This window comes from Myotis lucifugus, unplaced genomic scaffold (assembly GCF_000147115.1).
Source record: "Myotis lucifugus unplaced genomic scaffold, Myoluc2.0 scaffold_0, whole genome shotgun sequence".
Classification (NCBI taxonomy): Eukaryota; Metazoa; Chordata; class Mammalia; order Chiroptera; family Vespertilionidae; genus Myotis; species Myotis lucifugus.
In genome coordinates, this window is record NW_005871048.1 from 20157745 (window position 1) to 20183789 (window position 26045).

General features: G+C 38.3%; 1 protein-coding gene across 5 annotated transcripts in view; it reads right to left on the bottom strand.

The window, feature by feature from the left end:
• Positions 1-9731: 9731 nt before the first annotated feature.
• CUNH5orf30 (chromosome unknown C5orf30 homolog) overlaps positions 9732-26045 on the bottom strand; it is a 17319-nt gene continuing 1005 nt past the window's right edge. The window contains exons 2-4 of one of the 5 annotated variants that reach the window (XM_023749570.1): positions 22757-22878; positions 20555-20641; positions 9732-12456 (exon numbers count right to left, since the gene is read on the bottom strand). In XM_023749570.1, the coding sequence (XP_023605338.1) occupies positions 11810-12433 (624 nt within the window). In that variant the 5' untranslated portion in view covers positions 12434-12456; positions 20555-20641; positions 22757-22878 and the 3' untranslated portion in view covers positions 9732-11809. Of the gene's footprint in view, positions 12457-20554; positions 20642-21412; positions 22496-22756; positions 22879-25654; positions 25845-26045 lie in introns of those variants that run through there. The other 4 variants (XM_023749577.1, XM_023749584.1, XM_023749566.1 and 1 more) reach the window with 4 other exon arrangements.

Here is a 26045-nt window from a genome sequence, read left to right on the forward strand (position 1 = left end):
TGAATAGTACTTCAGTGGTAGCGCATAACTATTAGCAAGTTGTCTCATTAATGACAAAACTGTCATGACAACCCAACTCCATGATCCCTTTGTTTATAGGTACACAAAATAGAACAAGCAATATTTAACTTAAGGAAAAGTCATAGGCTTCTTGAACATTAACTGTCATCCTTAAGAGCCAGCTACTACCTAATCTGGTTTGGAGTCAAAGCATTGTGTGCACACAGTAGGTCCTCAACAACAGAGTCTGAATAAACCTAAGCACTTTTAATCTAGTAAATGGTCAGAGGAAAAATATATATGGTGACTGATTTCAAAGCAAAACACAGAAAGAATGAGTATGAAGCATGGCCCATAGAAGGCAGGCCTTGAAAAGGGGCCACAGACTTCCCATGTGTGCTGAATGCAGGCTGTGAATGAGTTATTCATTAGACAGCCCACATAAAGAGGCTTGTTAGTACAGATTTTTAATGGAGCAAGGACACACACAGAGGGTTGTTACAAAATCTGATTATGTATCTAAATTCGTATGAATGGAGCAGTACTTTGAAAAGCCTTTAGAAATAAAATGTCTTGAGAATTTCTTTAATTTCAAAAGATCCAATCACACACTCACAGAGCCCTCTTCCACCTCAATTTTCCATTGCTTCAGCTGTTTTTATTAGAACTAGCAGCTACAGACGTATAGTGAATGCAGATTTGAGCCAGACAGATTTTGCCTTTTACACTTGCAACCAAATAAAAATTGATTAAAAAATTTTTTTTTGCCAATTTGTCCATCTCTGAGATATATTATTACAAACCTTAAAGGGGAGAATTAAGACCATTTCGTGGCTTTGTCACAGAATGAAGAATTCTACAGTTATACATAGAAAAGCCAAATTTGATTTTACTTCAGGAGCTATGAAAAACTAAGCTGTCCCAGGCAGAAGATACTTTTGGAATAAAGATCAAAAGATGGCTAATAATTTCTTTATGAAAAACGAAGACAAGCTGAATTCCCAATAGTCCTTGTCAAAGTCAGTTTGCATCTTGGCTCGACGACAAACAAGGGTATTGTTAGCAACTCCAGAAAACTCCAGCAGAAATCATTGAAAATTTCCCCTCTGGACTCTCAACTTACCCTAGGCAAAACAAAAACAACCCTAAAAACAAAAACACACACTATAAACCAGACCAGCCATTGAGATGACAGCAAAACAAGTCTAATAGAGGAATTTAAACATGCAGGTGTTGGTACATGTATTAATTCTTCATAAGGAGAGTAAGGAAATGATAAAAATGGATGCAGGCTGTGAATGGGGATTTCATATTAAATAAAAGTAACGTGTAGTAATATCAGACATATGTCATAGCAATATCTTCACCAATACAGCTCCTAGGGCAGTGGAAACTAAAGAGAAAATAAACAAATGGGACTACATCAAAATAAAAAGCTTCTGCACAGCAAAAGAAACCATCAACAAAACAACAAGAAAGCCCACTGCATGGGAGAACATATTTGCCAATGTTACTACTGATAAGGGTTTAATCTCCAAAATTTACAGGGAACACATAACAACTTAACAAAAGGAAGATAAACAATCCAATCAAAAAATGGGCAAAGGACCTAAATAGACACTTTTTGAAAGAGGACATTCAGAAAGCCAAGAGATACATGAAAACATGCTCAACGTCACAAATCATCCGAGAGATGCAAATCAAAACAACAATGAGATACCATCACATACCTGTCAGAATGGCTATCATCAACAAATCAACAAATGGACAAGTGCTGGCGAGGATATGGAGAAAAAGGAACCCTCGTGCACTGCTGGTGGGAATGCAGACTGGTGCAGCCATTACGGAAAACAGTATGGAGTTTCCTCAAAAAGTTAAAAATGGAACTCCCATTTGACCCAGTAATCCCACTTCTAGGAATATATCCCAAGAAACCAGAAACACCAATCAGAAAGGACATATGCACCCCTATGTTCATAGCAGCACAATTTACAGTAGCTAAGATTTGGAAACAGCCTAAGTGCCCATCAGCAGATGAGTGGATTAGAAAACTGTGGTACATCTACATAGTGGAATACTATGCCGCTATAAAAAAAAAAAAAAGGAACTTTCACCATTTGCAACAACATGGATGGACCTGGAAAGCATTATGCTAAGCAAAATAAGCCAGTCAGAGAAAGATAAATATCACATGGTCTCACTCATATGTGGGATATAATGAACAACATAAACTGATGAACAAAAATAGATCCAGAGACAAACATGGAATGGACTGTCAAACCTCAAAGGGAAGGGAGGGGAGGGGAGGGGAGATGGTGGTGGTGTAAGAGATCAACCAAAGAACTTGTATGCATGCATATTAGCGTAACCAATGGACACGAACACTGGGGCGGTGGGGGCTTGTCCTGGGGGGTGAGAGTCGACGGGGGAAAAGGAGACATATGTAATACTTTAAACAATTTTTTAAAAAAGTAACATGTAGCAAAGTTAACTAGGGCAAATAATTGTTTCCGAGGGTGTACAGTTTGATGAGCACCAGCTGGTCCTAAAGATGGAGAGAGCAATGTGTGGGTTATCCGAAACAAGCTCCTTGGACCACACTTAACCCTGTGCCTAGAGAAAAGAACAGTCAAATCTGGCTCTTAGAAGTTGCATCAGCATCAGGAAGAGGAAAAGGAGAGGGAGAAGAAAAGGAAGAAGTCACTTTCTAGACACTTTCTGTAGTTGGTATTTATCCCTTTGTTGCCAAAGTTTCTGGAAACAAAGTGTATCAGAACAAAATCTCTCTGCCCCCAGAATACAATTTACCTGTCAGTGCTAGAGAAATCAACCTCTGAAAAGACATATTCTGTAACAGCGTCCAGGCCAAAGAATGAGATTAGAAATTCTGCTAATATTGTAAAAAAGAAAAAAGTCTTCAAATGATTAGAGATGGCTGCCTGAAAGATTCCTGGGATAAGAAGGAGAAAGTTCTGCAGGGTAAAGTGGTATCATGCATGCTCTTAAAAGACAGGACACTAGTAATCGTAGCCAAGAACACTGTAGGCACAAATAATGGATTCTGCAAATAATGGATTCTTCATGACATGGTTCAGAAGTCCCTGACCAAAAATATGAAAAGTTCACAATACAAACCTCAGAAACCTACTGAGACAGGTGGGTTCTGTTCTGCTATCTTTTATTTCCCAACTTGTATCAAGTCCTTATATTAGGAAATAGAAAGCAAATCCAAGAAATTTTTAAAACTACTGCACTGGATAGAAATTATCAGCAAAGAGATGTAGAATAAGAATCAAAATAAGATGTCCCATACACATCTAAACAAGCTCTTTATTTTTTAATCTTGCTAAATCTCAAGCCCATGTTCAAACATTTAATAAGATGAAATTTCAAAAAGGTAATTATGTTCAAAGAGCGCATTTTTCATGTTATAATAGATGTAGCCATTTACATCAACAATTTCCAAACTCTATGGTCTTGACATTTAAGTTTTAAAAAAGTGTTTATATCTCCAGCATACATATACTTATTTATATATTTTATGCATTACTGCTACTGGCAAACTATATGTATGACATACACGACAAATAAAAAATGTAAAAAGATAAAAAAATTTTAAAATAGGCCTAGTACTTTCTAACCCAAGTGGATCATGTTTACACCATGTGACATGTCAACAGCCCACTTCAGAAAACACAAGTTTATCAATTTATTAATCAGATGTGAGAGGCAACACATCTTCACCTGTCACTCACTCTCTCACGTATTCACGTTTCAAGGTTTTGCAATATTTTATCAAAAAAAACCTTAAATTTTAAAAATAAAAGCACTGTTTTTATTTTACTGCTTAGCACCTTTTTAAAGTAGTTGTGGGGTGAATAAAGACATGGGAAACCAGGGGTATCAAAGATTGTTTTTATTACTGTCAATGGCTACACTTTACTTAGCAACTACTGTGTGACGGGCATTTTACATAACATACATTATGTCTAATTCTCACAAGAAGGGTAAAGTAGATATTATGTTTCCCATTTTATAGAAAAATAAAACTAAGGCACATGATGAAACGTATCCCGCACTTAAGTGGTGAAGCCAGGGTGGGTGAGACTTTATCTTTAAATCACACAAAATTAAGATTGTCACAATTACAGAACATTATGTGAAGGGCCAAGCATTTTAGGTCTTCCAATATATATATATTTTTTTTTCATTTATAGCTGGCTCCTTAGAGCAGAGAGAGGAATAGAGAAATAAGCCATGGACTATTAAAAATTCTTTAGATTAAAAAAAATAATGGCCCCAGACATTTCACCTGTCCCTCTCCTCCCAGCTCCCTTCACTAGAAAGAGAATTTCAGACTTCTCTCAGGGCCGTTTCCAGCTATGTTCCCAAATAGGGCCTGAAACTGGCGATGTGGTCCCCCGATTATTCCTCTTCCAGATGCATGTGCAGCTAATGTCTATGAGAACTCTGGCCTGCCAGGAACCCACAAAAACTGAGAGGGTCCTCGAGGCTGGAGGAGTTACATTAGGTAAAAACGTTGTTGAATTCGGAGAAATGCTAACTGCAAAATATTATTTGGCAGTTTAACTATCATGATTTGAAATGTCCCTGCTAAATTCCTCACCAGCAAACGTGGGTCGAACTCAATGACTTCCTTTCTAGAGATTTTTATTTTTAGAAAGATATATGACATACTTCTGTCTAGGTAGGTTTGGATAGTCGGAAAAGTAGAATGGATGAGCCATGAGGCCTTTTCCAGTTTTCTACTCACACACAGCATTCTCTTCTGCCTGGGAGGCCCCCACCTTTCTACCCTCCTGGCAAACTCCTGTTCACCCTCCAGGCCCCAGCATAACTTCTCTGGTGATGCTTTCCCTACACTTACGGTGGAATTAGGAACTTTCTCCTCTCTGTGCTTAAAAAAAAAAAAATCTTAAAATCCATTTTTATAGCAGCACTTATTTTAAAATGCAACTATCTGTTCTTGACCATGGCTTCTGTGTTCACGCACCTTGTAGTCTCATGATTATCACTGTGGGGGGCACAAAATGTCATCACAATAAATATTTGGTGGATGAATAAAGGTTGAATCATGAATTTGAAGGAGCATCAATTTCTACAAATATAGTAGCTTGCTTTGGTAGGTGGTTCTATTTCAACAAAAATTTGTTTGTTTTTTTATATACTTTATATAAAATCCCTCATGTTCTCTGAGCATTCTGTTTGGAGCCTCCTAAGATCACACATTTGGTTATCAATATACAAGGAACCCATACTATAGCTCTAGGGCAGTGGTCAGCAAACCGCGGCTCTGGCCCCTTGAGTGTGGCTCTTCCACAAAATACCACGTGTGGGTACGCACATACAGTGCAAAGTTAACTTAAAACTTTAAGTAAAGTTTATTAAGTTAATTTTAGGGAACGTTGTACAGTGAAAGAAGATGTAGTGTCGAGGATTGAGAAAGGTATGTTGAGATGGTTTGGGCATATAGAGAGGATGAACAAAAGGAGATAGACGAAACAAGTATACAAGACGAGTGTGGATGGGAGAGTTGGAAAGGGTCGACCTCAGCGAACGTACCTCAATCAGATTGAGGACGTTTTTAGCAAAGGCCAGCTTAGGAGTACCCTAATTAAGTTAATAACAATGTACCTACCTATATAGTTTAAGTTTAAAAAATTTGGCTCTCAAAAGAAATTTCAGTCGTTGTACTGTTGATATTTGGCTCTGTTGACTAATGAGTTTGCCGACCACTGCTCTAGGGTAATGCAAATGAGGTAGCTCTCACAGTTTTTCTATTTCACAAATTAGAAACTATTCTCATTTACAGCATTTCCTGGGATTTCTATAGAGTAACTTGTCCCAGTGGGGAAAGACAGGCTTTCAATTGTTTATTCTCTGGTATCTCTAGTCTAGTCAAAAGGATCCTCAAAAAAAAAAAAAAAAGCAAGGAATGATTTCAAGAAAACATGAAGGAAAAAACACAATCCCCATCTATTTCACTTTGAGTGCTAGAACCAGCAAGCATTTAAGAAATGAATTTCGGGGTAGGGGGCAGAATTTATACCCAATATAATTTTATATGCCCTTTTCCTCTTAAAAAAAAGTCACTTTGTCACATGTAATGAATATCTTTTGAACGCTGAGTGGAATACCTTATATGACATAACATAAAACAATATTCAAACCTATAATGTCTGAATCCCTTAAACATTTTTCCTTTAACCACATCAATTTCTTATTAGATGAGCATTACACTACAAATGTGAGAAACGTTAATAAAAAATACAAAACTCAAACTTTATTATAAATATTAGAAAGTAAAATACAGAAATCTACCAACTAATGCAGGGTTCTAATTGGTCATTTCAAAAGATGATCTGTATTAGGAAACTTCTTGAGCAAAATACTTTCCATATAAATTTCTCATACACATTATGTTAAGAATACATATTTTTAAATGTACTTTGGACCTTACATAATTAAAGCAAACCTTCTCTCATTCCCACCACACCCCAGGATTAATTGCAGGACAAGAGGAAAAAAAATCACTAAAATATCCATTTACTTATCCCCTCATAGCTCTCACCTCCTCTCATGTCCAACTCCAGTATTTCAGCTCTTTAACTATGCCCCCACCTTAACTCTTCTAGAAAGTGGGTCAGTCCAACTTAGCCAGCCACCAAGAATAGTGGCAATAACCGCTGAACATTATTGGCATGCCCTGCTCCTTCTCAGACTCAATTACTTTGAGATTTCTGCCTTCTCCTATTTTTCATCTCCTAGACTTCCCTATGAAGGTTGTTGTTGTTTTTTCACCTGCTACACAGATAAACAATGAGAGCACATCCAATAAGTTGGTCAGCCTACTGAAAGAAAAATGAACAAGATGTTCTTTCTCAGATTTTAGTCCCAGATGATTTAAGATCCTCACTTTCCCTCTCTCTTAAATTACTATTTATTCTACAAAACACTCATTTGGCATTTATCTAATGCCACCTTGCCCTCCTCTTCCTCAAGAAGCATGTCCTTGAAGGTGAAATCAATCTTAAGGGTGATGGTAATGGAGACCATTCTCCTCTGTTCTCTGGTTAGAAGAGAGGACCCAGAATGGTCTCCTATTCAAAAATGTTCAGACCATTTTTCAATTCACACTATAATCCACTGCAGGAGTTGGGGGGGGGGGGAGGAGTAGGGTGTGTGGTGGGCAAACAGGTTTTATCTCCAGTGTAATGCTGATCAATTCAGTAGCAGCTACTCTAAAGGGCTGGTTTAAGAAAGATAATGAGGCCACATCTGGACTCAGAGTCTGTGCACTGACGGATTAGCCATGTCTGTCACACGGATTGGTGAGGTGTATGGTGGTATGCATGCTCAGTATCTGCCATCGTGGCTCTAACCACTTAGCCAAAATCTGAATTTCCGTTACTTCAAGAATGTCTTCCTGCATAAGTTCCTATTCCTAATTAAAGTGTTAGGCCAAAGATAGATGATTCAAAGTATTCCAAATACATGTCTATGTGTAACCCCTTTACATAAAAGTTTGGTGAAAATACTCTCCCTTGGTGAGTCAGACCTCCAGGTCAACATCATGAACCCAGTGCCCTCTCCTCTTCCCATGGTCACACGGTAAGAATGTTCTTGAGAGCATTCAGCAGGGACTTTGAAAGTGATGCTAGCTTTTCTACAAAAGCAAAAGCATCAAAGCTCTTCGCTCCAGAAGCCAGCCAGCCAGGATCACTTAAGGATTCACTGACTGGAGCAACTCTTTTTCATTCCAATAGATCAGTGGTTCTCAACCTTCCTAATGCCGCGACCCTTTAATACAGTTCCTCATGTTGTGGTGACCCCCAACCATAAAATTATTTTCGTTGCTACTTCATAACTGTAATTTTGCTACTGTGATGAATCGTAATGTAAAAATCTGATATGCAGGATGTATTTTCATTGTTACAAATTGAACATAATTAAAGCATAGTGATTAATCACAAAAACAATATGTAATTATATATGTGTTTTCCGATGGTCTTAGGCGACCCCTGTGAAAGGGTCGTTCGACCCTCAAAGGGGTCACGACCCACAGGTTGAGAACCGCTGCAAAAGATGCTGCATTCTTCTGATTAAAGAGTTTCTTTTCTCACCCTGTGCTCCCCAAAAATTGGCACATCAAAGACAACCACAAAACCAGGGTTGACAACATTTAGGAGATATGGTTTTAGACTTTTTCTCTTAAAAAAAAATCGTTTCACAATGATGAGAAGACAAATTCAACATCTCCCCTCCATTAGAGTAACAAGTGTCCTAGGGGCTCGGCAAACAAACTAATAAATCAAACCCATTCTTGATTTGTTTCTAGTACTGTTCTCCTTGGCCAGAAAAATCCCTCATTTTTCTTATTTAAAGAAGCACATTACAAAGTGAAGTGCATCATTAAGTGCTGACAACCTCCACTTCTGGCTTTCTAATCACATTTATTATATTTCCAAGGCAATCTTCATCAATTTTTCTCTAATCAAATCGTATTGTTTAAAAGCCAACTTTACTTACTACGTGCTATCCCTCTACCCTGTAACACACACCCTTGCTCTCTCTCCACCACAACTCTTCTAGAGTATTCCTGCCATTAATGGGCTTGCCAGTCTCTCCTACTTTCTATGACCGAGAACAAACGCTTAAGCCAAGGTCATTGAAAAGTTTCCTTAAAATAATGTCAATGGTTATAATGGAATAAAAGCCTTTCTGAAATAAAAGTATGTTAGCATGAGAAAATAACTAAAAATAGGTTGTTTTTCTCAAGATCTCAAGAAGTGTTCTTTCTTTAATGAAAAGGCCAGTTTACCTTTAAAAGTTAATGTAGAATCTTCTAAAAAAAAGCTTCCTCAAGCCCCAAATATTAAAATCATTTAAATAAGCATCTCAAGGAAGAGAAAAGACAGTGCCCCACACATGGGCATCACAGGCAATGGACAGGACGTGATGGGCCCTGAAACCAAATGTTGGGTTCCAAATGAGTTTAGATTTTAATTCATCCCCTGAGTCTTTTCTTCCCTGACTGAAGGCCAGAGGAGCCCAGGAACCAGAGGTGCACATGCAACTGGATGGAAGTCAGGGGAGCAAGTCTGAGGCGAGGACTGAAATTCTATAGCTACTTATGCTATAGCTACTTATACATCAGCTGGGCCTCTAGAACAGCGGTCGCCAACCTTTCGGACCTCACGGACCACCAGTTGGTGACCGCTGCTCTAGAACATATTTTTCAAAAGAAAACTTAAAGTTCTGTGGTACTGCAATGTATTTAAGGGCAAATACTAGAAGATAACATCGTCAGTCTGTATGACCAGAAGTGTGCTCTGTTTAGTATGGAATATTCAATTGAATAAAAATGGTGGGGGGAGTTCAAAAACACAACACGTTCAAAGACTAAATGATATGGGACTTTTTTCAGATAAAAGAGACCCAGCCTAACCTTTTTTCTCGCTAGGACAGCATCTACCACAGGAGCACCAGGCCATGGAGTGCAGAAAAACCAAGAAGGCATGAAGGAAGGGGCTCTGCAATCACATTTTGAAAACTACTGACCTAGAGTTTCAAAACTTTCTAGGAAATCAAACTTAAAAGTTATGCATCTTTACTAATCAGACATAGCAAATGTGCCATAGCTCCAACTTTAACCCATTCATTTTTGCCACAGAGTTTTACTTGTCTTTAAGGGAAAAACAAAACAAAACAAAAAGCTACATATTTTTATTTAGCTCAAGAAGTTATTTAGGTGCACAGGCAGAGACAGCTCTCACAGGTACACAGAATACAATCATTGCCATGAATACATCCTTTACCTTGAAATGTGGAGGAGCACCAAAAGTAACTTTTCAAAACAAAAACAGGGCCTAAAAATAAGTGCTTAGGTGGAATTCTTGAACGGCAACCAGCCTATTGATGGTGGACCTCGTTTAAAGCATCACACAACAATGTGTGTTTACATCACCCTTTTATTTCATAGTTAGAAATAATACAGTTCCACAGGGTAAATCATCAATAAATAACGATGTCTAATCATTAAACGTAAAAATCCCAACTCTTTGGCATCTGACAGGATTCTATTTCTTGTCAAACTAATGACTGTATAGAGATGGTTAATCCTAGTGACCATTTGTCAATATGTTACAAAGGTGCAATTTACGTTAAAGTATCAACAGCTGAAAATTTCCAGCCCACCAAGAAATTTGATCAAATCAGTAAGTTATGGGCCAACTTCACCAAGGTTCTTTCATAAGGTCTGCCTCAGTGAAAGCAGAATAAATGTTGATTAAGAGTTCCTAGGGGTCTCTAATACTTATTCTGCTCTAAATAGTTTGCCATTCATTCCGGCTAAAGAAAAGTCACAACTGCACCAGGAATGGCCCATTCATTAATTAAAAGGTGTTCTTATTTTATAAGCAAGAGTGCTAACACCCAAGAAACTCACAGCCCCCAAAATAAACTTTAAAAAATAAGCAGTTCTATGCTGCCAGAAATGCCAATTCAGTAATAAATTGCACCTTCAAGAGTCAAAAAAGAAAAGAAATAGAAACTTTTAAAAAAGGTAAGTGACATACATTTTTTTTCCAAAATATATTCAAGAATAGTTGAGCTGTATTTGTTACTAAAGCCAGGACAGTATTTCTTTAGCAACAAATTAAACCAGTGCAATTGACATAAATTGGTAAGTAATCCAGGTTTAACCTATTAAATCTGCAGAGCACTTTAGGCTCCTACACTAATCCTAGAAACTGGAATTTCAATGAGTGCTTGCGCGGCAAAAACCTAAAACTGGGATGACCCGATGCCATGCTGAATGGTATCACTTCATACTTCGATTAAGCATTCGATAGTAGAAATCATGAGTTCCTCTATTAAAGTTCCATTCACTTACAGAACATTCAGATGCAAACAGTATTATGCCTATAATCCACAATTAAAAGAATCCTTTCCATTTTAAAGTTCCAGATGAATTTTAAATTAGAAAATAAGCCCAAAGGAAACTTTTTCAACTCATGAAAACTTCATATTGGAAACTTTCTGGAAAAGCTTCCCCCTCCCCCCACCTATTGTAAAATAAATACTTTGTATCCCAAATTTAATTTTATTAAGACATGTTAACACTATAAAGAAATATTTTACAGCCATAGAGATCAGTAACTTTCCATGCGGAAATAAAAAATTCATTGCTCAATAATATTATTGAGGCAAGTGAAGAAAGATTATGCTCTTGTGTCAATCGGAAATGTTAGTTGTTGTGTTTTTTTTTCCAGTGCAAAACCAGTTATAAAATATTTAAACTCAATATTTAAAAATAAAAAGTGGTCCAAAATTCAGCAATGTTCAAGTTCTAAATTTCATAAAACAAATCATGACATACATTGTATAGTAAAATACAGAGATTAAAGAAGTACTTGAGTACTTAAGATATGAATTTCTAATGAATCATACCATGTCAGCAACAACCGAGCAGATAGCATTCCCAATTCGAGCGTTAGAATCATAAAGCTCTTACCGTACCAAGCCTTTTTTCCTAGCTAAAAAGCTATACAAACTAATGGTCAACATTCTGTTTTCTTTGTAGTTGCGTGCTCTAGAATGATTTCTCCCCAAGTACCTGTGATTTTATTTCTGTATTCAAATTTGATCCGAACAATTTTTATGTTCCTGGAACACTTAGCAGATATAACCATCTATAATGTGGAGAGTCCTGTACAGAGTCCAACAGTGGGCTTTTTCTGGCCGAGTGTAGGCTGTCATAAACTGGTTTACACATTCCGCAGGTCATTCATGTGTTATTCCTAGCAAACACACGGTCCCCTCTGAGGGTTAGGTGCTGAAGCTGGTACTGTAGCACTTCTGTGTCAGCTGGCTCCTTGATGCTCATTTTATCTAGATTGAGGTAGTCCAGAGATTTGGAGTGAGCCCTCTTACCTTTAAGAAGACAAAGAGGCAGGGGCCCATGGAGGGCCTTATAAGGTTCATAAGGTAAAGATTTAGTGCACTTGTCTCCTGAGCTGGGCATCCGCCTTCGCCTCCTGCCATTGACAGCTGGAATCTCATACGGTTGGTAGTACCTACTTCTGGTTTTATATAAACGAGAGGAACGTGCAAGTCCTGCATCCAGCTGCTTGGAGCGCAAGGAAGGCACGGCTTCTCCCTTACTCTCTTCACCTCCTGTGCACTTCTGGGCCAACTTCAGGAGTTCCTCGCCAGTAGTGAAGCCAACCAAATAGTTCGAGTCCATGTGGAGGATCTGGTAGCCTGAGACCGTCCGGCGCATCGGCGAGCACGGCGTGCTGGAGCAGCGGGGCTTCTCGGCCTCTGCCTTCCCCGGGGAGCTCACCTCAGCCACGGGCAAGGGCAGGGTGCTCAGGGTACTTCTGGCCTCTCCATTAACATCTACTTCCATTTTAGGCACCAGTCTGCACACTCCTAAAAGTAGACAGACAGATTAGAAGAGTGTAACGCGCAGAACCTTGGGCCAAGCTGGGTCATTTTAGAAGGCTGAAGGAGCATGAAGTAACTCTGGCCTGGAAAACAGCCAATGTACATTGGACAGATTTTTATCTGTCTACTACACGTTCCAGAGCAGGCATGAAATGACTACTACTTCTCTGCCTCTAAGAACTCAAGGCAGGTTAAATTAAAGTTCAAAGTAAGGAGAAGCCTACAGATAACAATACTTCTCTAAAACCAGTGCTCCATTCAATCACGCCAAGTTTACTACTTGAAGCGATATTAAGCAAATCAAATACAGATCTCAACATTAAGCAAATAAGAATAATCATACACAGTTTCACAAGAATCTACAAACTCTTTCCAATATGAAAATTAAAATCTTTTCATTTTCCATCATATGATTAAAAATACGTGCTCAGCTCTTCAACCTGCAATTCTTTTCAACTGTGTTTACGGGGCATATAATGAAAACGATAAAAGCTAATCCATTTCTGCAAAGATTCAATGTAGGCCTAAAAAGCTTTTCTTATGGTAAGGCGAAGTCTCAGTGGAAGGTTCCCCCAAACCTTGTAAATGTTCCTCCTTCCATGTTCCCAATGAATTACGCAAAATTAACCATTTTGTACTTTAAAAGTTAATCCTAAATACAATAAATCATTTTTAATATGAAACATATATAAAATATCAGATGTTATTTTAGAACATTTAATCATAAAACATGCCATCTAGGACACTACACTTTTGAACCGTTTAGTAAATGGCAGAAGAATTCATAATGAATGAAGAATACTAATGTTATTCATCACAATAATCTCATTACATTGTTTGGAAATCTCATTGACAAGAAGTACCACAAATAATGGCCAGATTCTAGAAAATCACATATAAATCAAATTTTGGAAAATAAAATACTAAGGGAACCTGAATGACAATGGCATTTCTGAGAAAGTTTATTTCTACTTGATCCTCAATTAGATGTAGATAACACAGTTTTAAGTATGTCAGATTGCTTACTATAATCATGTCATGTAGTAATTGATTTTAAGATTAAATATTTATTGAAAAAGGTTATTATATTAAATAATTCTTATGAGTCCTTTTGTAAAACAAAACCTTTTCCTAACGGATGCATTTCCTAAAATTTGGGTATCTGTTTAAAAGCCAAGCAATTAGAGCCCGGCCTATGTGGCTCTGAGGCTGAGCATGGACCTATGAACCAGGAGGTCACGGTTCAATGTCCACTCAGGGCACATGCCCGTGTTACAGGCTCGATCCACAGTTGGGGGTGTGAAAGAGGCAGCCCATCGATGATTCTCTCTCATCACTGATGTTTCTATCCCACTCTTCCTCTCCCTTCCTGTCTCTGAAATCAATTAAAACATATATTTATATAGTTTTTAAATCCTTACCTGAGGATATTTTTCCACTGATTTTTAGAAAGAGTGGGAGAGAGAGGAAAAGACAGAGAGAAACATCAATGTGAGAGAAACACATCGATTGGTTGCCTCCTGCACGAGTCCCTATCAGGGCCCGGGCCAGGGAGGAGCCTGCAACCCAGGTACCTGCCCTTGACCGGAATCAAACCCAGGAAGGACCCTTCCGTCCACAGGCTGATGTTCTATCCACTGAGCCAAACCAGCTAGGGCCAATTAAAACATTTTTTTTTAATCCAAGCAATTAGAAACCTAAAGAAAGTCACAACCTTATTCCTTCATTTGCATGCTGCACTTCCTTCATTAGAAAATAAATAAACCAAGACTATGAAGTTACCAGATGCCATCCTGCCTTTACGACAGTCCACATCTATATGTCAACTGAAAATTAAGTTTAATTCCTGAGTTAAAACAAATGCTAAAGGGATCAATATAGTTTTACTTACATTGTACTCTAAATCTTAAGTATTTACAATTTTAATTTAACCAAACACCTTAGCCTCTCAACCCTTCTAGATTTAAAGTAATTGGCTTTTTCTATTTTATTACTGTAAAGACAAATTTGTATTTGATTGTGTAATTTATTTCTCTATGGAGAGGATGGAAGTAGGTGACTACCGGCTACTTTGATCTGCATACCAAAACCTAAAGATTTCTCATCTCATAAACTTCAGAGGGCCGTCTGAAGCTTCATCCAATTTTATGCTGAAGAAACAAATGTTTACTCTAAGCCAAATGACAAACTAACCCTCCCTTTCTTGCGAATTCTGTTATCCAGATAAGAGCACAAGGGAACAGCTTATCGGAAGGCCTCCAACCTGTGTAACCTGACAGGCAGAAGTGATTCTGATACTTTATTCTGAAAAGACAAGCAGAGGAGGGTCAGTGAGGCCCAAACAACCAGGGCTGTGGAGGCAAGGGAGCAAACACACAGACTGAGCGCCCTCCCGAGTAGTTACCCAGGTGGTGACACTCAAGCATCAGTCGCGTTAAGTGGCATTGGCCCAGGTCTCTTCCAAATCTGGCAGTCTATGACAGTCCAAGGATTTCTACCAGCCACCTTACAGAATTTGCACTTGGTATATTATGAACTTCCTAAAATCCATGTTTCACATCCCACCCATTCTGAATTGGGGAATAATTCAAACAGAGGCTAGGCTGAAAGTCACTTTTTTTTTCCCTATGAGGGAGAAAAATTGCTAAGCAAGTTAATGGTGTACAAAGTCACAGGAAAGAAGAGTGGACAATAGGATCATCAAAAATGTGTTCCCGCATGAAGTCAATCCTGCTGCATCAAGGCAGACCATCAGGAATGCCTAGAATCTCTCAGCGTTAAGGATAAATGACGGTAGGATACAAAGGTTTGAGAATAAAAGGCAAAAGTTACATAGCAGCTAGAAAATAAGTACCTAGAAAATTAGAAAAGTGGAGTGAGGCAATGTGTGGCATGAACTAGATATCACTGTTAGATGAGAACTATCACTGGTTAAGTTTCCAGCAACCAAAACACCATAAAAAACATTACCTGGTGTGGGTAAAATAACCAACAGGATCTTCAGGCATCCACCTGACAGACAATGATTTAACCTACATTCTTAATTAGATGTGGTTTAAGAACTCTGGAAATTTCAACAGAGTGGTCTGGTATAAGAAACCAACATACTAGAATGACATGAACAACATACTCCAGGTAGAAAACATGATTTAACAAAAAAGTTAAAAGAAATAAGCACTGCCAATACCCTCTTCACAAATAAGTAACTAAGGTCAATACCCAATGTAAAATTTCTGAACCAGAGTCTTGCTGCACTGGAACACAAAAATGCTCATTCTAAATCTTTATATATATAGCTGTAATATATAGTGAACATCTCTAAGTGAATAATTCTAAGGGTTGAAAATTTGTTTGCATTTTTTAGCTATAAAGCATCAATACTTCTCTCCAAACTATAGCATAGTCTCAAAACTAACAGATCTTTTAGGTGGTTCCATTGGTCTCTATAGGGTAGTCATATGTACAAGAACATCTCCAGCTCCAGATATTGAAGTAGGAATGAGAAGGGTACAACCAGAACTTCTACAAATTGCTTAGATTTTTTTTTTAAGATCCTTTCCACTTACATATTGCCTTTCTAAAGAACATCCATTATGTGTTATTGATTTTTTTACAGAGAGGAAGGGAGAGAGATAGAGAGTCAGAAACATCAATGAGAGAGAAACATCGATCAGCTGCCTCCTGTACATCTCCCACCTCTCCCACCGGGGATGTGCCCACAACCCAGGTACATGCCCTTGACCGGAATCGAACCTGGGACCTTTCAGTCCGCAGGCCGACGCTCTATCCACTGAGCCAAACCGGTTTCGGCCATATTGCCTTTCTAAAGAACATCCATTATGTGGAGCCTTGGGTTTCAGACAAGGGAACAATGACTGGAGAATATTTCATTTTGAGCTGGGTGGAATGCTAACTTCTTCAATGTGACTGAAAATAAAAACTTTCTATGCGGTTAAATTCCTGATAATTTCCTAACTGGATTTAAATATTGGGGCAAGAACCTGACAGTAGTTACAGAATCAACTTTCTCAGGTTATCTTTCAAATGGGCCTAAGTGGCATATGTACTGTCTTACCTGAAATAGAGGAAGTCTAGGTATTTTCTAATTCTGGAAATCTACATAAAAAGGGTGATGCTAAAGGTAGTAAAGACCTAGTGGTCTCAAAGTCAGCATATCTTGATATATGGATGTTCAATATTTTAGACTGCAAAATTTCTTATTAAAAGTCATTCATCGGGAATGAATGACTACAACTGGAGATGGCCTGTGTTTTAGCAACAAATTCTTCACATTTTACCATGAAAAATATGCTTGTAAGTTTTTAACAAACTTATTCACCACTAAGCATTTTGTTTCATATTCTAAAATAACCTTGTATCAAAAAAGCATGCTTGCAAGATAAATGATTACAAAGCACTCTGGTATACAATGCAGATATGTGCAACAGGCACCCCCCCCCACCCCCCCCACCCCCACTGCAGCAATAAGAATAAATGTGAACTGAGAAATCAGGTCCAATGCTAACTCAGGTCCAATGCTAACTTCTGCAATGCAGAACACTAAAAGTCAGAAACCAGCAATACCCTATTGCTTCCATTACTGCCTTTCATGTATAGTTAAAAGCAAAAATAAAGACTGGCAACAGGAAACAGAAAAAGTGTTGTTATAATAACAGAAGCAGCAAGATTGTAGTAGATAGAAGAGTCCAAAACAGAAAAAGCAACAAAAGTCAACTTGTAGTTGAACAATGCTTTTAAAACTCAGTTTCTTAAACAAGTACCAGGAACAAACGTAATTCTTCAAATGACACCTAAGGTTCTTCAATATCACATTCTCTCACAGTCCAATCAGTAGCAATGATACTGAAGTACATTTATAACACATATGAAAGACCTGACCATGTTCACAGGTACCACTATATTTCCTTGAAATATACGAGGATTCAAACTAGACAACATGAGACAAGTAACACTTTAACATTTACCAGAAAAATGTACACAGTGCACATTTTAAAAACAATGGGTGCGGCACGCCACTGGGAATTTTGGCTGAAACTAAAGCAAACATCCAAACCTCAGAACACATGCAGGGGAACCTGATGCACCAAGATGAGCACATTTAAAGCACTGTGACCTGTATGGCAACTGATCAGCTCCGAACAACTCCTATACATTTGGCAAAAGGAGCAACATTTTTAAAATATAACCTAGATGCCTTAGTCCTTAGACCATTTCTTAAAATAGCTGATAAGTTTCACAACTGTTATACAAAGAAGTACTGAATTTTTTTTTTTAAATCAGGCTTATAAAAAAAAAAGTCATCCTCAGTAACAAAACAAAAAAAACTGCTCCATATGCTTGAACTGTTTTTAGAAACCTACAGCAATATCACTTAAGAGAAAACAGATATAACATAACTGTCTAAAATATACTGAACGAAAATGGCATCATGTGAACAGAATTCTGTTCAAGAGGTACCTGAAACAAACCTTTCAGAATAGAGCCAATGCTTGGGAAATGGAGTCTCTTAAGCATGGCTATTATGAGGTTAATAATATCAAGAACCATCACATTGTAGTGCAGAATCATCTTGGAGTTCACCTACCTGGAACCTCCGATTACAGAGCAGACAACCCTGAAGGCACAAGGCAGGGATTTGCCCAGAGCCAGGCAGGCAGTCCCAGGGCTGCTGGCTCCAAGGTCAGTGCTCCTGGGTTCATCCTGCTGCTGTGCTTCTAACCACCATGTGGTTCCAACCCTGCCTACACTGGCATCATCTAAGGAGCTGCAAAAAAACACTGAGGTCTGTGCTCTACCCGGATCGTGACTTAATTCGCCTGGGCTCTGAATTGTAAAAGATCGCCAGGTGATTATAAGAAACCTTCATGTCTGGGACCTTGTCAGACAGAAGAATTTCACCCCTATGAGTTCCGGCCCCACCTTTTTTTTTTTTTAAACCAATAGTATTAGTCATATCAGTGACCATCACATTAGGGACCAATTGCTAACACCTATTCCTAAGGCCTTCAAGTTTACTGTTCCTAATCCACTGTGGGCTTTAAATAAATCTGCTAACCAAACTTGTTAAAACTGGATATAAAATAAAAATAAACCTGTGCTAATGAGAATCAGGTCCCTCATCTGCATACACTTGGTGCAGTTATTTTAGCTTCTCAGAAGCCTGTTAGGTACAGCCACTTTGGAAAACAGTTTGACAGTTCCTTACAAATTTAAATAAATGATTACTAAACAACCCACGTACCCTACTTGTAGATATTAACCTAGGACACGTGAAACTATATGTTCACACAAATAACTGAATGTGACTGTTTACAACAGCTTCATTCATAATCATCAAACGTGGAAACAAAGCAAACGTCCACCAACAGGAAAATGGATAAACTGTGCTCTGTCCATACAATAAAATACCACTCGGCGATGGAAAGGAGCAAACTAGGTTTACAGTCAGTGAAAGGAGCAGACAGAAAATGCTACATGCTGTGTGATTCCACTTACATGACATTCTGGAACATGCAAAACTATTGGACAGAAATCAATCAATGGCTGCCTAGGGATGGGGCTGGGGGAAGGGGATGAACGAAGTGGTAAAGGGAATTTTGGAGGGTGGTGACAGTATTTTCTATATTGACTGAAGTGGTCAATACACAATTGATTATATCTGTCAAAACTCATCAAACTCTATACCTTAACAGGGTGAATTTTGCTGTATATAAATTATATTTTAATAAGTCTGACTTTAAAAATAAAATAAGCTGTGACATATTTCCAAGTTTTTTGATGATCCTCTGAATTTTCTATTCCTGTAGCTACAAGAGTGTGTGAGTATGTGTGTGTGTGTATCTACATCTTTCCAGATACATATGTACACATATGTACACATAGTTATAGATGTAGTTATATATGTAAACAGAAGGACATTCTAGCCGAGCTGCAAAAGGGGAAATGAACCAACTTGAGAAGTAGTAAGTGACCTGTCACTTAAGGTATTCAAACATAGAGGGGGCAACCATTAAGATACCTTCTGATTCTGAGAATATACAATTTGAAGAATTTTAAAAATTGGAGGACCAAATTCTGTGCTTTATTTCAGCTTTATGAGCCAGTGACCCAGCCACATTCTTATTTAACATCCTCTAAAAGTACTTTGTACTTCTGATGTTCAAACTTCCTGCTCTTTTCTTCAAAACAAATATTAGTAATGTTTCCATTTTTTCAATGTTTTAAAATGCATTTTCATAGATTTGTTAAGCTATATCTACTTAACAAACAAAACTGTTTGTGTTTCCCCACTGTCCCTTTGACTCATTCTGGGGCTGACTGATCAACTGGAAATCATTTATCATGAAATTGCCCTTTTCAAAGATTATAACCACTCTAAGTAGTTTGAAAAAAGGACTTATAAAGATATTGGCCTAGTAGGATGTCACACCAAAGCATGAACTCACACTAGTCTAGTCTATAAAATGCTAAAGAGTTACAGAGTCATTATTAATTTTTTTCCCCCTTCAAAGACTTGGAGCCATATGAACAACTGTGTCAGCACAGATACACAGACTGAAAAAAGACAACTAAAGGAAAACAACAGCATTGCATATTTTTAAGTTTAAATTCATGGTGTGATAAAAGGAATGTCACACTTGCAGTGAACTGCTATCCAACTAAGTGAAAATGATGTTCTTTCAGTCACCTGCTTGCCATTCTTTATGTACAATAATATACACTAGAACTTTTTGCCAGTCTAGTGTATATTATTCCTTGAAATTAGAGCAACTATCTCTTAACTACTATATTATGAAATATTCCATAAGACCTCATTTATCTTACAGGAATTAAAAAAGGAAATTTTCAAATATGTTAGCATTTTGCAACAATAATTTCAGTTCTCAATTAAAATTTAACTAATTAAATAAAAATCTAATAATTAAAATTTTCATAATTATAATATACATATTTGCAGTAATATACTGAGATTTCACATTTATCAGTTCATGTAATTCTTAAAACACATTATGATATGTTTATACAACTGGTTAACAAACAGAAAAGGCAAAATACAACTCACCAGACTAAATCCCAGAAGATGTCACTGTACAATTTCCAATGAGTCCCAAGGGAACACAGGCATAATTTTTCTGCTCTATTCGAGATACTAAACATGAGATACAAAAATAAACCTTTAATTTAACAAGTAACAAAACTTGTAAAGCAATTATGCCAATTCTAACAGCAAAACTGGCAAGAAGTACTAATACCAGGTACAGGTTACATAGGATACAATAGCAATTAATTTAATTAAAATAATTTTTAATTTTTCCAGCTAAATTAAACCGCAAACGTTTTATCAAGTTTGTTCCTCTGTGTTCTGTTGCTTAAGCTCTACCTGAGACCACAAATAGCTACCTGGGCTAAATCTCAGGGATTTAAATGTTGGTTCCACCACCCACGTCCCATTTATTTACAGGTTCAACAGACGCACAGTAGCCTATGAAAGAAATAACCCCGAGGTTGGGTTCAAATGAAGAGGTCCTAGCCCTAGCCTAACTAAGAAGTCTACCTCACGACCTTGCTTAGCAATGTTTGAATGGAGGACAACAGCATCCTTCCTCCCTCACACTGTAGTTATGTGGATCAAGTGAGATGAGATAGATGAGTGAACGTGCTCTGCATGCTGCAAAGCCTTTTACGATGTGTGATGTTATTATGCAATTAATTTTTGTTATCTACTCATTTTAGCCATAAAATAGCAACAATAAAATCCTTTGTAAGACTGCTCTGACGCAAATGATTGGAAGGCTCTTGGAAAACATTAAAAACCAACAAACAGAAAAACCCCCACAGAGAACAACTTGAAAAAACACTCCTCTACAGTTATCACATTGCTTAAGGTTTCTAGCATCTCCTCGGTGCCTTTCCCTCTTACCTGGGGAGGTAAAGGTGTAAGAGAAAACTTCCCAAAGTCTTTTCCACCTGTAAAGGTTTCTGGGTTGTTGGGTTTTCTACTGCTGTGTTTAGCCTCGGGGGCGGGGCAGAGGGGGGGACACATTTTACCTACATAGGTGCACAGAGCCTGAAGTGGCAACAGTCCAACAGAATACAAACAGCAAGGGAAAGGGCAAGGAGTTTGTCACTGTATTACTTCCCTTACCAGCCCAGAAGAGTTTTATTCAAAGGAAATGCACAATCACTGAATTAAAGGTATTTGCTTCTACGGATTGAGAAACTGGAGGAAGTTAATGCATCACGAACTGTCATTTCAAGAAACTAACACGTTTCAGCCTTTGGAACTTTAGATTTAGGTAACACACTCCCTTTCATTTCTTTTGCCACAAACTATTCTCAAATTGGGTAACCAAGAAACCTAGATAATTGCGACTTGGTTCTACTCCACCACTGCAGCCCCTGGTTTTAACATAAAGTGAACTGTAATGTAACCACAATGGTTACCTAATAAGACATTTTATTGAAAATAACCACCCCCAAAAGAATTTCCCCAATACTAATATTATAAAGTTCAAGTTATTTCTTATTTAAGTAAATACACTTTTAATGGGGAAGGGAAATAAAAAGAAACGAATGTCTTGAGCAACTTCTATGTCAGGTGCTATACTCAATTTAATGTTAACAAATGCTCCCTGAGGAAAACAGTATCCCCACTGTAAAATATTTGAATACTATCTGCGGGTCAAAGCAGGAATCTGAACCCCAAACCGTCTGACTCCAAAGCCCACTGACACTGCTTTAGATATGAAACGTCATTGCAGATTTGAAAGAGGAGAAGCCTTAAAGTCATTATCTAACTCTTGCACTGGAGCTGATGTGGAAGTTTCGGAAATGTTTTTCATAGTAAACAAAGTGTAGTAACTGATTATCCCTATGATGCCGGTGCCAAGCCAAAAATAGAATATAAACACAGCGTCCAGGGGAGCCACAGAGGGCAAAGCCAAGGTGTGCAGGAGCTCCTTTCCAGTTCTCGGATTTTACTCATTCCTGACTCTGCTTACTGTTCTGTTAACGGCCTGCTAACCATGCACAGGTGCTAGGAAGACAATGATGAAGATGATGAAAACAAGAACAAAAATTAAAAGAGCAAGGCCAGAAACTAATAAAAGAATATTCCTTCTTTAAGAGATTGCCTATAAAGGAATCCAGTAAAACATTTTAGTAACCCATCTCCCATCAGAAACAAAACACTGTAATATTAAAGTTACCCAAAATACTTTTGAAATAACGTTTTCAGAATACTTTAAAAATCTCTAACACTTGCAATTGATTCTGGCCAATGTTTTGAACACGAAGGCTTGGCAAGATATCAACAGATCTCCTCTCAAAAACAATCCACAAGGAGGAAACAAATTCACGTGAAATTCTTACAAGATGGACTAAATGCTGCATAGAAAAACAAATTCAAATAAACACAGTACAGACTAGAGTATATAATGCTTTCATCTATAAGCAGCTGAAACAAATAGAAAGCCCTGTGACATTAACCTGTAAGCAATGAAAATAAGAAAAATTAAGTATGGTCAAGAGTTGTCCACAGGCCTCTGGGTAGGGAAGCCATGAGTGACTAAGCAAAAGACACCAAGCATTTGACTGGAAATGAGGCTTCTACAAATAGAAAAGTTTGCAAACATCAACTAGCAAGTGTGTCAAATTTCTTAGGCAAGATGATAGATATCATCAGAGGTAAATAAAGAAGAATGTCCTTCAAAAGTAGAATGGCCACATGTCTCAGGTCACAGCCACCAGTGCCCTGGCATAATTATTTACAGCACTCTGTTTATGTCTCAAAAGTGTCCCAGTTGGGCAATTATATTGTTATCTTACTCAAAAGTAATATATGACAATGGAAAGGCAAAGATTGTAGGGAGGGAGGAAGGTCCCTCTGCTTGCATAATGGCTTCCCATACAGTATCTGTTTGGGTGTATCCACTCAGCCATTGAGTTATTCATTTACTCATTCAGTCATTCAACAATATTTCAACTCTTACTATGCCCGCGCACTGTACACACTCTGGGGCAAATACAAAAAGTGAAGCCTGAGACCAGGCCAGAGGGAAAGACAGACAGATGTGGAAATACGTAAATATAACAGATATAACAGTAAATCTGAATGGCATTGAGAACCAGAGAAGAGAGTGATTTTCCCCCAAATATAGAGAGCGCCACTTGGAAATGTTCAAGCCCACACAAAATCACCACATACAAAAAAGCCATAAAAGTCAGACTTCAGCATAGATCCACTAACTAAATAGCAATAAGAAAAAATTTAACAAAATCTATCACTTCCAAATCATAAGGTTATAAATATGAAGGCTAGCACATAGTCCTTGTGAATTTTGGTAAATAAATTCCACTAGTCATTAAAGATTATGTTGTGAAAAACGAGATAAATTTTAGGCAAAGAAAACTGATAGAGTAGAAGTTATGTGTTCTAATTCTAGTTCTCAAAACACAAAGACAAAAATTGAAACAGGTAGTACTTCTCAGGTTGTCTGAGGAAAGACCAATAATGAAAAACCACTTAGAAAAAAATTTTTAAAGTTCTGTTGAGATTAATGAAAATGCTTTGCATCCACCAGTCTCAAAGATCACTCTAAAAACACTAGAAGAGAGGATCAAAACATCTCTCCAAAAACAGAACACTGAGCAGAAATAAAATGATTTAACAACACGCACAAACAAAAATGCTTAGCTGTGCATACAGGCTCATTGTACAGTTTACTTTAAAATAATCTTTTTAATTTGCAACTCATAAAAACAAAATCATCGATAATTTTTAAGAAGCGTTAAGTAGGGTGTGACTTTTCTGAAGCAATCCTTGAGCTTACAAACAAATTATTAACCTCACCAACGCTGTAAGACAACCCATAATGGGTTCCCTAAGACAAAAATGTGTTTCTCCATTACCAGTTCTTTTAATAGCAACCCCTTTAAAGTACAGCACTCATTTTCTATTTCTGCTAGAAATTAAAGCTAGATTATCAATGCCTTATCATTAGATGAAATCATCCTTCCACCTATTTTAGGAAAAAAATTCAGTTTCACTACAAATATGAGGGAGGGTAACTAGAACTGCAGGGCTGCATATGCAGTCTTTTTTTTTTTTAAATATATTTTATTGATTTTTTTACAGAGAGGAAGGGAGAGGGATAGAGAGTTAGAAACATCTATGAGAGAGAAACATCGATCAGCCGCCTCCTGCACACCTCCCACTGGGGATGTGCCCGCAACCAAGGTACATGCCCTTGACTGGAATCGAACCTGGGACCCTTCAGTCCGCAGGCCGACGCTCTATCCACTGAGCCAAACCGGTTACGGCCATGCAGTCTTTACATGAAACTTGCCTCTGGAAGCATAACCTAAACGGGACAGGTGTACACAGTGGAACTGACGAAACTTCCTGATGAAAGCTTAAAACTAGGAACATATTTTGATAGACTAGTGACAAAATCAGAGTTCTCTCTGGAAAAGAGTTGATCTCCACCCTACCCAGGATAAAAATCCTGTATATACAAGTTTGGTTACTCCCACCACACTAGATCCTTAAGGGTTAATGTGTACAGTACCTCTCCAAAGTACACAAAATTACATAGAGACAGTAAACAAATCCACTGACTCTATGTAAGATCAAATCAAGAGGTCTCTGGACTGATTAATCCTTATATTTCATTTTGGTCATTTTTTTAAAGTTTATAATGCATACTCAGGTACATAATAAAACACTGAGAAATCTGTGAAACATCCATTGAACATAATTGTGTAAGCATAAATCATGGTCTTGAATTAAAGGACCAAAAGCTTCTGCAGTAATAACCAGTACCGTGTTTAAAAATACCTGGGGAAATAAACTTTGGGAAAGGGTCATTTCTCTCTCTACTGTCTAGCCTGCTCTACGGGGTTAAAATCAACCCAACTAACCATTCTAAATTGTAGGGTGGCTCATCTGAGAAAAAGAATGTAAAATGAAGAGTCTAGTAACGTCAGAAATGTTGTGCAAGAATTGCTCTTTCGGCTAGGAGTAGCAAGCACACTATAAAATGCTTCTGCTTTCGTTCTTCCAATTCCTCAGATGATTAAAAAGTTCCCAGCCCGTTTTAACCTGTGCGCCACAGCCACCCACATTCACACTCCGCATCTTGGCTCGACACAAATTACTAACCCACTGGGTGCAGACTGGCGCGGATGAAGCAGCAGGGAGACCCTAAGGCTGCGGAACAACTGCAAGGGGAAGGGACGGGGCCGTCATTCCCTTCGTGTTCCCATCTCCTTTCTGGCAGAGATTCGCAGATTCCACCACTAGAGTTTGGCAGCCTCACAATGGGGCCGCCTGCTCAAGGGCTGACTGCCGCCGGCCTGGAAACCCCTTCCCCCGCTTCCCACCCGCCCCAAAGTCGACCCGCGACAGGTGGGGCGAAGGCGGCGATGCCCAACGACATCTGCGGCTTTCGCTTCAAGCCAGCACTCCGCGCCGGTCCACACGCGCTGCCCCGGACAAGGCCGGCCGGCCCGCGCCCCGCAGCACCCGCAGCCCCGCCGCACCCGCAGCCCCG